The sequence below is a fragment of the Leptosomus discolor genome, chromosome 3, assembly GCF_034619465.1.
Source record: "Leptosomus discolor isolate bLepDis1 chromosome 3, bLepDis1.hap2, whole genome shotgun sequence".
NCBI lineage: Eukaryota > Metazoa > Chordata > Aves > Leptosomiformes > Leptosomidae > Leptosomus > Leptosomus discolor.
This window is the reverse complement of record NC_141393.1, coordinates 52,308,196-52,321,295: the sequence shown is the minus strand read 5'-3', so window position 1 is coordinate 52,321,295 and position 13,100 is coordinate 52,308,196. Positions and strand designations below refer to the sequence as shown.

Below are 13,100 nucleotides of genomic sequence, written 5' to 3'. Positions count from 1 at the left end.
AATCCAATATTTTCTTTGGGAGAGATGCATTTACTATCCTTTAGGATATTCTTACCACACAGAGCTGGTTTGTGCTAGTAAGAGATTGAGACAAGTATTTTTCTTTCAGTTGCATTGGCAATTAGGAAATAATGTACATAATTTTGTGTGTATTCTGAAAAGGCATTGTAGTAGGGCTCTGAAAAAAATAGGCCATCAGGCTGGCTGTTTGCATTATCAGCCTGAATGACTGGAAGAATTGGATTACTTCTGTGACACTGAGGAAGCACTGAACTCTGTGTGGTGCTCGTCTTAGGGACAATTCAGGACTCTGCATGCAAATATTACCTGCTGGCCAGCTAAAATCTGTGATCAGCTAGAGTCTTAAAGATATCTGTAGGAAAATCTTAGTTCAGTTTTTCACTTGATGATTAGCCTGTTGTGCTTCATAGAAGTACATTAGAAATTAGAGCCAAAACCAGTACTCACACCTCTAATAAATGAGGTCTGAGTACTTGCCAGTTGGCAGTTTCGGGTAGGGGGCCTAGTGGGTTTTGTATATGTGCTAGAGTCAGGTTTGATTCTTGCTCTTGCAGCTCATGCATGCTGTGTCCTATGTGTGTGTCAGTTTTCACCCAGCCCATGCTAGAATCCAGTCCTTGCAGTTAAGAAGGGCAAATGACCCTGCAAACCAATTTGATGGAAGGGTGCTGGAGGAATAGATGTATTGTATTAGATGCATTTAACTAATATGGCAGCAGTGGATCAAATCAGTAGGTTACTTTATTGAAAAGGAAAGCATGAGCATGCTCGAAATGGTAGTTACTTGTTGTCACATATCAGTATGTATGTCGATACTCTTAGGGATTGCATGTTTTATTTTATTAGCATTTCTGGAGCAATTACTGTCCTAGTATGGCACAGTTAAACCCTAACGGAAATATAAAGCCAGTGATTCCCTTCCTCCTTGCAGTCTCTTGCCCATGAGTTCAAGTATGGTATTATTTAATAATTGACAAGTGTCACTTTATAAATTGGGTTATTGAGCTAGGATCTGTAGTGCTTTCTGTTCATAACTGGATGCCCATAACTTCTGAACATAACTGGATGAGAAGTGCTGGTCGCACTGTTCCAAGGAGGCTGAGAATATGTGTAAAGTTAATGTAAAATTCATATTCAGCATTTTTCCTTAAGCAAGCTAGCAACTTGTGATTTTAAAAAAGATAATAATTGAATGATACTGAGCAACTTTTTTTTCTTGAGTGCTCTATAAGGTCATCTAGCTTCCTTAGGGGTTCAGATAAAAGCAATGAAAAAGAAAGATCAAAGTTGGAAAAGCTCAAAGCAGCATTGTTTCTGACATTAAGTCAGGTTGGCTGCAGCTCTGTCTAGTTGAGTCTTGAAAATCTCCAAGGATGGAGATAGCATAACATCTGAGTGACCTGTTCCAGAGCTGCTCCACTCTCCTGACCCATGAACTCCTAGCATAAGGGACAGGTTGTTTTGGATCTCTGGCTTGCACCAGCCTGCAATTTCTAGTTTCCAGTGTGGTCATCTGATCAACTCCCTTCCCCCGCAGCTGCAGTGCCTGAGCTATAGCAGTCCTAAACATTTGATTTTTATCATTGGTCTGTTGAGTCTTGTTTGCCTTGATTTCAGAGAGGGCCAAGCAGGTATTTTATTTTGCAAAATGATATGCACTAAGCACAAATTTCTGAATAATTAAATTATCTTGACTTCAGCACAAAAGAATAGTTTGATAGAAAATTCTATTACTGAAGAACAGGACAGTGCATTTTAAAATGTCAGATTCCTCTGTAGAGTTCAAGAGCTTTTGTTGCCTAATTGTAAAATACAAATACTTTTTGTCTGTTTGATCTAGAAATAGTCAATACGAGTAAGCATTCTGTTTCTCTGTACCTTATTTTGAAATTCTTTCCTGTATATTGTTGCACTCTTTCTCCTGCTGTTAGTCTAATGCAAAAGATACAAAACAGCATCTTGAAGTAGTCATAAGAACGTGAAATCACTAAATATTGGAGCATTTCCTAGATCCAGGCACCTTTTGTGGGATTGCCTCCTTTGATATGAGAAGGTGGTTGATACCAGCTCTAAATTCTGGCCCAGACTGGAGCTAATTGGCAATCATTCTTTGAAGAACATTGAGTCCTAAGAACTAACTCTTGTACTCACTCTTTGCCTTGATTGTTGCTCAAGGACAAAAGGTGAATGCACAGCAGTGTCATCAGGCCAAAGGTTCGTATTTAAAAGGAGAAAAGCAAATGCTGAGGGTGAGGATGCTTTGTGCCACTGCGGCCATGTGCAGCGTGTGTGTTTCCCGGCTTGTCTGGCAGTGGACAGAGCTTCTGCGAGAGAGAGGGGTCGTGTTCAGACTGCTAGTGAAATGTGCTGCTGTGTGTGGCCTGGGATGAACCCAGTTCCCGGGGACGGGCGGTGTAGCCAAGGGGAGCAGTGGAGCCCCATGCCGCTTTGTGGTGCTCCCTCCCGGCAAGCTTTCTGGCAGTTAAAATTGATTTGTGCATCAGCTGCCCAAATAATTTAGCCTCGCTAAATAGTAACCTGTGAAACTTACGTACCTGCTGAAAAGGGTTTTCAAAATTAACTGGTGAGCTCAGAAGAAGACAAGGCCTCAATGTGAGGAAGAAGCTGTTTTTTATAGACTATCCAGGGGGTGAACCATGACCCCAGGACTTACTAGTTGAGTCTGGCTTGTATGTGCGTAGTGTGAGGAGATCAGCTACATCCACGCTGCATGGGTTGTGGTTCTTGTTTGCCTTGTGCCCCAGGCTTCAAGACATAAAGAAGCCAAACAAAATACAAGGGTGGTCAAAGTTTCTGAAATAACAAGAGCTGCAATTACTATTTTTATTTTAACATGATAATGGTGGCACATATTTTATCCAGGTGAATGACACGGGAAAGTGCAAAGCTTCTTGAGAGAGAGTTGGAAGGCTGTCTGTCACAGAGGAGCAAAGTTGGTGCAGCCTGTCGCAGTGTTACATGCACGGACCAGGCTTGGGAGCAAATTATCCTGTCTGCTTTGCTTGGATTTTCTTGAGAGAAGTCACTGCATTGCTGCCGGGCTTTCCTTCTGGAGTGAGCTAGTCTTTTTGCTTTGTCACTGGTGCGGGGACTGGGGCTGGGAGTGAAATAAGAAGCTACTCAAACATGGCGTAGCTGCTGTTGTGGTATAAAGGGTCTATACATAAAGCATAAGCTTGGTGTTGCTGTAATGATTATTTGAGTAGTGGAGCTGCCATGCCTTAACCCTGGCTTATATTACTTAGCATCATTTGGGTGCTGCTTTGTTTCACCGTCTCTTGTAGCATTTACCTTATACTTAATGGAGGTTCCTTTTCATGAGGGCTACCATTTGATGGGGTTGATGTGATACTGAACACAGTGGGAACCAGATTGCTGATTAGGCCTTGTAAATAAAGCTTTGAAAAAATGTAACTTACAGCAACATGTTGTAATATTTTTCTTTGCTGCTTCAGTTTAGGGAATTGATATCTGGGAACTTAATTAGGCTCCATGACCTACACTTGGATACTGTCTTGGTTTGAAAGACAGGTGTCTGTGGAGGAAGGCAGGAGCCTCCCTTGAAATGGAAAGTGCAACCCCCTTCCCTCCAAATTATTATAATTTTGAAATTAACGGGCCTTCAGGCAAAGATATGGGGAATAGGAATAACAGTTCTTTACTAATATATATATATATATATATATATACACATATATAACACAAGGCAGGGAAAAAACCAAACAACCCACTGGTTTACACTGGCAGAGTCAGAAATACAACCTGCCACCCTGTTAGGGTGGCAGTAGCAGTCCGATAAGATGCTGGCTGCAGTCCTCCTGAAGCGATGGATGTAGTTCTATGGAAGCAGCAATCAGGTAAAAGAGTCTGGTCTTCCTCCGAAGGTCCAGTGGTAGGTAGGTAGCTCTTGTCCTCTGGAACTCCAGTGGGGGAAAAAGCTCCTCTGGGAATCCAGTGGAAGAAGGCTGCTAGGGTGTTCGAGATCTCAGTTTTTATTTGGCGTGGACTGCTTGGCTCCTTCCCCCCCGGGCGGAGCATCTCACAATGGGATGGGGAGTCCTGAGGCAATTCCTTGATGGGCCATTAACAGGAGATAGTCCAGGAGCGAGTTATCGATGGGTCAGGCGATAAGGCATTGTTGTGCCCAGTAACAGGAGATAGTCCAGAGGAGGGAGGCAGGGAGCACCGCCCCACCTGGTCTCAACAGCTCCTGAAGATGGTAATAGAATATATTTTTTTTTCCTTTTGGCACATTTTACACTGTAACCCAGGACAGATACTTAGCCCTCTCTTTGTTGACTTACTCTTTATGAGAGACAGCTCTTCATCCTTTTTGCCTTTATTTTCCTCACACTGAAATGAGGCGTGATATATTGTAGGTGTTTCTGTAGGGTCTATTTAAATACCATAGAGTTAATGCAGTGATGGTTTTTGCATACGTCTAACATAAATGCATTGGTACAGGTGCTGGAGGGAGACATTTTCAGCCTCTATTGATCTGCAAACTTTGTGCCTGCCTAACCCTTAAAGAAAAAAAAAAGTTGTTAATGTGTAGCTGAGCTGAGGACTCATGTGTAATGATGAATTCTACATTCCTGACAATATATGAAGTTAGATAATTAATTACAAACATTGCTTTGTCTTTTCAGTACATCAACTATGGTAACCTGGAACAGCTGTTAGACAGTAACCAGCATCTGCCCTGGACAGTGAGGGTGAAACTGGCGTATGACATTTCTATGGGAATCAGTTATCTTCACTATAAAGGCATTTTCCACCGAGACCTTACATCCAAGGTACCGTTTATAAAATTAAGGAAACTTTTTAATGAAGGTACTATAACTGGTTCTTTGGTTCTTTTGTGTCCTCCCAGCAGAAAACTGGTATTATGTAAGGTGTGATCTGAGACATTTTGAGAAACAAATTGAAATACAGTTTATAGGATTAAAACTTTTGTCAAAACATGTTGATAGTTTGTGTGGGAACTGGAGAAATAACTATCCTGAAGGAAGGTCATTCCTTAAATGAGTTCAGATTAGGATTTCTCAGAAAGCAGCTGCAGAGTTTCTTAGTTCTGAATTATGGTTCAGTAAAGTATTTAAATCCCTGGATAATTAAGCATAACAATCTAACATTTGGAACAGGTCAATCATATAAAGAGCCCAAATTGAGGAGATTATTACAAAAGCACTTTAAAATCTCCTTGTTGTTTTTGTTTCCCCATGTATTTCACAAATCTTCTTCAGTAGGAAGAGTGACCTTTCATTACTAAATTAGCATTAATGTTGTCCACATCCTGGTTTATATTTAATTTCTAAAGTAAGATCAAAATAGTTTACCTAAAATTTTCAAATTTCCTCCAGAATGATATTTCAGTGGCAGAGTTTTCAATGGACATAGATTTTCTTTTTTTTTAATGTTGTATTTTTTTTTTAACTGCTTTGGTGACAACTTGTATGAATTTAGTTGGCTGAAGTAGCTAGCTAATTCAAGCTCAGCTAGAAATATTGACATAGGAGCACTAAGCTCTGTGAACTAAGCTCCCTCACACTGGGTCTTGCCATCTGGTGCTGAGGGCTTTGCTGTCCTGTCTGTCCTGTTGTCTGGAACTAATGAGCTAGTTTAAGCTCACTGGGGACTTGCAACATGAAAGTACTCCAAAACTGTTCTTGAGAAGACTTCATAATGTCATGTCAATCAAAAGCACCCAGAAGAATGTTGTCTTAGCCTAAAAGGAACTATTTTTTAAGATTAGAAACAGGTTTTAAAAATAAAAACACAGCACAGTGTGTTTGCAAATGCAAGTGACTACTGTCCTCCATCCAGTTTTAGGGTTTTTTTTTAAAGCCACCTCAGTGCAGTGTTAAACAGATGAAGAGTGTGCATTTAGCCAAGGGGAAAAAAAATAGTTCAACTGGTAGGTGAAAGAATTATTTCAGTGAAGTCCTAAAATACTTCCTTGGGTGTCCTTTCAAGTGAAAGGTGCTGAATTCTACCAGGAAGAATATAAAATTTATGAAAAATGTCCAGACTTGGAGTCATGTCGCTTTGACATGATAAACTCAGAAAACTCAATTTTGATCATCATGGAGTGAAATAACTGAAAAGATAACTTAGTGTTGTTCCCCCCCCCTTTTTTTTTTTTTTCCATTCAGGATGTATTTTAGTACATTTAAGAGTGGGGAAGTAGAGTTACTTCAAGGAACCACAGTAAATAACGAGAACTCTGTGCCTGCAGCATTTATCGTAACACATACTGTGATGGGTAGTCATATGAAAAGACATTTCCTGAGACCTCTGTGAATGCCTTTGTTCAAAGCTTTGCATAATTGTATGTCATTCTCCGAAGCTGCTCTACCAATGCTTCAATGTAACCTGTTGTTGAATGTTGATTGTTTAGAAAATGCACCCTCTTGGAGTAGTGCGCAATTTCACTGCAACAGCAAACTCATCGGTGGCCACAGGAAATAGTAAGGATTATTTAAAAAGAAATAAACACCAAACCAAACCCTAAGAATTTACTACCAGTTATGCTATATTTAGATGGCTCTTAGCACTAAAGGTATATTATCTGTGTGGGTCACATTGGAAGCTGTCAGGATAAAAGTTTTAATTCATCAGCTATATTCTGTATTTTCCAGTTTCTTGGAGGTTTTGGGTTGTTTTTTGTTTTTTAAAACTTAATATTTAAAAATTTTTTTGAGGGGATGTATGCGCTTGTTTGTTCTGTTTGGGAAGGGAAGTAGATGAAACACCTGGCCTTAAACGTCCAGGCACTTGTGAATTTTATTGTGTGTATTATTGCATTGGTGATACACACTTTAAAATTAAATCTATTGGGCAAATGTTTGTCCTGTTGGCTGGCTAAATTTTAAAGAAATCGCTTTGTTCCAAAGTGAAAAAAAAATTAAGGATAATAACTATAGCAAAAACCTGTAACTAGAATTTTCAGCTCTTAGACCATGGCTTTTGAGTACTGCTTGAGGAGATGCCTTGTATTTTACCAGGTTTGTACTGGTGGTGGGATGAGTCATCTTCATTTTTGCTAGTAACTAATGAGCAAGCTGAAGGAAGATGTGATGTGCTCTTTCCTTGGGAAAGAACTGGTGATCCAGATCGAACAAGGGCAGATTCAATACTGTTCTATATTGTCCTTTCTTTGGTAAACTTCAGTAATTGACGGGATGGCTTTGTTAATCAAATGAAGGCAAAGACAAGGATTTTGATGTCTGCAAAACTCAGAACAAACACTGAGTTTGCAGGATGGGTGAGTGAGGTGTTTTTCTAGGCAACTTGCTGGCCTTGACTGAACTATGAACAGAATGAAATGTAGACTTTCTTTGCAGGAATGTCTGCATGCCTTACCCATTACACTTATCACAATAGCCCACTGCAAATTGCCCTCTAATATGAATTCTACTGTAAAAACTATTTGGGTTTAAAATAAATTTGGACCCGTACTTCTGCCTTTCTTCTTCTGTTTCTGACAAACCTCTAATTCCTGCAGCTTCCTGGAGCAGGTGGTGTGAATACATAAAGTTTATTCTGTGTCAGTTATGGCAGGAGCGTTGACTTGCTCTGACAGTAGCATTAAAGAACAGGAAAAGTTCCTGTCCCTGGCCAATCTAAGATTGAAAAATAAGTGGTTTTGACAATTAGTATACAGCAGGGTGATCTCCCTTCCTAATTGCATCATGTGGAGAGTAGCAGAACAGCACTGATGCTGCAGAAAGCCAGAGGGAAGAACGATGGAGAAGAGTAGATGTAGGTCATTATAGTCGATATGGCAGTCTGCAGGGCATGTCAGCCCGCTGGTGCCCTTCCCACTGCCCTTCTGTCAAAGAGAGAGGCAGGGCTTGTTAGAAGACCCTGTGTTTCCCAGACAGCTGGTACTTACCCATGTTGTGAGCAGCTCAGTTGTTGCGCTCTGGGCTTTGGCTGCTGTAGCTGATCGGGCTGGTCTGCCCTGATCAACAGCAACAGCCTAACTTGAATCTGTCGGAAGGTAAGAGCGGTCAGATTGGTTGTTTCCAGCCTGTAGATAGTAGGTGTGTGGGCAGGCGACTTGTACATTTTGCAAGCCAATAAATGCGATGTCCTCACTTTTCATTTGTTGTAAAGAGATTTACGCAGAGATTAAGCCATAGATGGGTTATGACAACCAGCCTCATTGGCTCATTCCCTGTCCCCTATCTGTATCACTGCAAGCCCTGTGAATCAGTTTTTATTTGGGGCTCGTTGTAATGTGCACAAGGAGGATTTGCATCCTGGAATCATGAGGATTTTCTTCATCTTTCAGTGATTCTCAAGGAGTTCTGAATATGAATTTTAACTCTGAAAGTCTCAGTCATAGAAGATGCAGTCATTAAAACAGAAATCATAATGTGAAACATTGGAAGTGTTTCAATAGGAGCCAGCAGATTGTGATAAAGTTTTTCTTAATCTAACTTTTTTTTGCAACAGTCTGTCTGTTGTTACCTACAATTAAAATAACAGTGTTCGGGAAGGCACAGGGAAGAAGTGTCCAGTCTGCAAAAAGAATATAGCAAAATCCTTTTGTACCTTGCCCCTCAAAACGAAGGACTTCTACAAAAAGAGTTCCTTCAACACCTTGTTTACACTGTATTTGCGTTGCATTCAAACCTTGCTCTGGAAGCACGGTTGATTTCCATGGCAGCTTACACCAGTGACTGCCCTAATATCAGTGAACTTATGCTTACAGTATCTCTGAGATGAGAGAGATGAATAAACTCAGCCTTATCAGAACAGATTAAAAGCATGAATATTGGATATGTGTTTTAAGACTTTGTTTGGTGTATTTGGCATTTTACACATGTTCAAATTCAAGGCAATATGCTCACTGACCTCAGAGGCAGTTGGAAGTGTTATGGCATTTATAAAATAGTCAGGTTTGACCCCTGGAGGCAGAGGAAGCACAAGATTAGCAACAATCTCTGAAATATATTGTTAAACTAGCTTCCTTATCACTGAATCCTCCTGTGATGCTTAGGAAGGCCAAAATCCAGATCTTGGGGCAACATTGCAATAGTCTTAACCACAAGACAGAAGGCCTTCATTTCCAGCCCATGCTTTCTTTTTCATCTCTTCCCAGCCTTTCTTTCACGGTACCGTTTCTGTGGCAAGAGTGGCCAGAATCCTGAAAATAGTGGTCCCAGTGTTTTGTGTACAGCCCCAACTCACTGTCAGTGTGAATCCATTGAGCGCACTAAAAGACATGGGTGCCAGGTGGAAAACTGTGTGATTATGTAATTAAGGATTTTTACCTTAATGCGTATGCGTAAGGAGAAGAAGAATGAAAGTTGTCACAGGAAGTTTTACATCCCATCTTTTGTGCAGTATTAATTTTTTATGTAGTGTGTGTTATGTGCAACTTCCTACCAATTTAAAAAAAAAAAAAAAAGGAAAAAAATAATGGCATTATGCACTTCACTTTCAGGGTTAGAAGGTTGGGATGCATGGCAGAGGTGACTGCTGCTTTAGTTAATACAGTAACTAATATATGAAGTATTTTTAGTTAGCATTTATTGCTGCTGTTAATTAGTATTATTAATACACATTGTGTGTTTTTGCTGCAGAGCAGGAATAGAGCGAGGAACAAGAGAGACTCCTTGGCAGTGAGAAGCAAACATCTAGGAGTCTGCCCATTTTTCCCAGAGTGATCATATCTACTCTGTGACTAGTCCTTTCTGCCAGTGTACAATGCCAGCCTCCGGTCAGGCTTTTCATCCTTGTTCAAAGGCTTTTACTCTTCTTTTCTCTCCCAGTTCCTGCCTCCCAACCTTATTGTTCAATCTCCTTGTCTGGCTGACTGCGGTTACCCTCTTCCTGTTGCTCCTGCTTGATGCTTTATCCAAGCCATCTTTCTGCATTCTGGTCTTTAGTATGTTTAGACATTTCTAGCATGCTCCCTGTTCTGCTGCTCCAGGTTAGATCTGTTTCCCCACCACCACCACCTGTTTGCTATGCCTGCAGTTCTTATATCCTTGCAATAGTCTTCACAGTTTTTTCCCCTGTCTCAAGAGCCTAGCTCAAAATTCTGGTCTTGGTCCCCAACAGCCTGTAGCTTGGACTCCTGTTCTGTCTTGTCACCTTATTCATTCTTCCAAATTCCCCACGTAGCGTATGTCCTGTTCCAGTCTACTTTTTGCAGGGGTGGCAAAAGGTGCATCTCACACAAAGGTCTTCTCACGTTTCAAGTTGAAAAGATGCTAAGTCTGGTACAATACCAGAATCTAATATTTTTAAGGATTTTTTATTTTCATTATTTCAAAATTTGCTTGGAACACATACTCTTAAGTTTGTTCTCCCAAGCAGCTGAGCTGTATTAGTTGAACACCCCCCTCCTCAAAAGCCCACTACCAAAGCTCTTGATTTAAAACAAACAGGCAAACCCACAAACAAATGTCTTTTAGTTTTGCAGAATTATGTACAATTGAGAACAAGGTCTTGTAGTCAATAGTAGGTTGTGAGCAGTTGTAGAGAGCATTGTGAGCTCCACTGATGATAAAATCTCTGAAGAAATTCTAATCTTTAGGCGTGTGTGTGTATATAGATATATATAGATATATATAGATATATATCTATATACACATGCGTATGTGTGTGTATTCCTGCCAACATCTGCTTTCACTTCACAGAAAATGTGTAATGGCTCACCTTTCTTTCATTGAGAGAGTAGTCATCTCAGTTACTGTGGGACAGAATCATGCATGTAAGCAGTTACTGTGGATTATCTGATGTAACACAAATTCACTGCCTTTGGGCTTGAAAGTGACATACCCTGACTTCCTACATTGTATGCTGTTTGCTTGCTTAACACAAAATAAAACAAAATAAAACCCAAGCAGTGAACAGAACCTTTGTCTGATGAGTCTCATACTTGTTGCTGCAGTTGTAAGGTCCCCTTTGTGCTAGAGCAAGCATTCATCTGAATATTTTGCACTGCAGGGGAGAGCTAGCACTGGGAAAATTAGCTGTTAGAGATGATTATTTCTAATGCTAGTTGCAATGCTAAACTTTTACTTGTACTTTGCGACCCAAATGGAGCCTGTCCCTTAAACATAATGGTTTTTAGTTTCAAAAATGCATCTAGTATTGTAAACTTGCTGTTGTACATTTAATTGTCAATGGTGTTTCTGCTAGGGGATAGCGCTTTAAAAACAGCTGATACATCTCAATTGGCCTTTAAGTATTTTAATTCGGTAACAGTCATCAGAGCATTGCAAATGACACTGCAGTAGTGTTCTTGTATTTTCTGGAGTGCAATAAAATCTCTGAGGAGTTTAGTTTGTATGTCATATTGTAAAATAAAACAATGGGGTTTCTTAATCTAAGCAACTTATTTTGAACTCTGAAACTCTTGAGTCTATTTCCATTTTTGTTTTTGTAAAAGGGAGAGTAGAATATTGCATTTGTCTTAGTAGGATTATGCTGTGCAAAGCAGATGTTAAGCTCCTGTAACACACAAAGGGGGCTTTATGTTCTTTCACATCTGTCTCTGCATAAACAGCTCTGTTAACTCTTTAGGGCTCATGGACAGAGCTCCTTGCTTCTATTATGAAACTGCCTCAGGAAGGACTGATGGGGTCCCCATTTTGGAGGAAAAAACCTCTTCAGAACCCAACTGAAGTAAAATACTCCCTCTTTAAGTGTGTGAGCTGCCAAAGGAGAGAACATCCCTGTCTGTTGAGGTCCAAAGAAAGCTTGGGACAGTCATCGTGTTTTACTGCCTTGTAGCATATCCAAATAGTGCAATAGTAAGTCAAAAGTGTTTTCTTAAAGCCTGTGTTGTAAAGCTGCTTGGCATTTCATCTCATAGGCAGTTCTTGAGAGGCTGTTTGCACTAGAGAGGGGTTCGAACTCTTGTGTGTCTGTACCAAAATCCATTAATGAAACTTCTTTGTACCAAACTGATACACATACTTTCTTTTTGGTAGAAACTGAGAAGTATCATTTTGTCAGAAGAAACAGTGCAGTATGCTCTGTTGTACTTTTCCTACTAAGATAGCACCTCTAGCTTAAATTTGAAAGTTCTTTTCAACCTTTTAGTCTCTGATGAAGCTTTGTCCCTTTTTTGATCCTGATTTATCTTGGCAGTAGAATGTGAATGCTTAGAAATGTCTTTCGTTGAGTGCATACAAACTACCAGTTGCTGTGGGCTGTGTTAAGTCAGCTTTTTAAGAATCGCATCTTAAATCAGGTAACTAAATGATCTCTACTGTGGATTTGGTGCAATGTTGTGTAATGGCTTTGCTAGGGTGGGAAGGGTGGAGGAGGACTATGGTGGTGCTGAGGGTTGGCCTTGAACACTTGGACAATCTCAGCACAGAATGAAGCTTCACCATCTGCAAAACTTTGTCCTGAAAGAGTAGTACAGGCTTGAAAGGTGACATCTGACCACACTAGCATTGGTAGAAGGGGTTTACTACTGATTTCGGTAGGAATAGGCTTCTATCCTTTCTGGGTTCCAGGAAATTGGTGCTTGGCTACGTAGAAATTTGCACCAGTTGAATTAAATCAGTTTAATTTCACCACAGTGAGCATTTGTAGTGACACTGGCATTTCTTTGTCTGATGCATGTCACCTGTCCGTGGGCTGATTTAAATGTGAATAAAAAAATTCACTCTTATACTGAAATACATATCCTAATGAATTGAAATTCACACTCAGCACTTTTTCATAAGCAGACAAAAGACAGGTTTCCACTAATGAGAGAGAATAGTTTAGCTTCCTTCTTTATGTCATTTAGCATTGTGCAGCCCACCACAGCAGAACAATTGATCAGTACTTTATAGCGCAGATGTTGCCCTAGGCTTTCCCCCGTTGCTTTGTCATGGTGTACTGGCCTCTTCTGCAGGTCCTCTGGACCCCACAATGGTGGGGTGTCTGCTCTGATGGGTTTCTCGAAACACCTGCGCTGAAAGGGAGCCTAGCTTTGCTGCAGGCAACTCCTGCTCATCTGGGAAGGTGCTCAGAGCTGTCAGGTAGTATTATCTGGCAGCTAGATTGGATGCACTATTGCTTTAATTTATGATTTA

At 40.4% G+C, this 13,100-nt stretch overlaps 1 protein-coding gene across 1 annotated transcript in view; it reads left to right on the top strand.

The window, feature by feature from the left end:
* The window catches only part of TESK2 (testis associated actin remodelling kinase 2), a 75,660-nt gene that overhangs the window by 47,549 nt on the left and 15,011 nt on the right, over positions 1-13,100 (top strand). Inside the window, exon 4 of the mRNA XM_086462218.1 lies at positions 4,692-4,838. Coding sequence (XP_086318344.1) covers positions 4,692-4,838 — 147 coding nt within the window. The remainder of the gene's footprint in view (positions 1-4,691; positions 4,839-13,100) is intronic.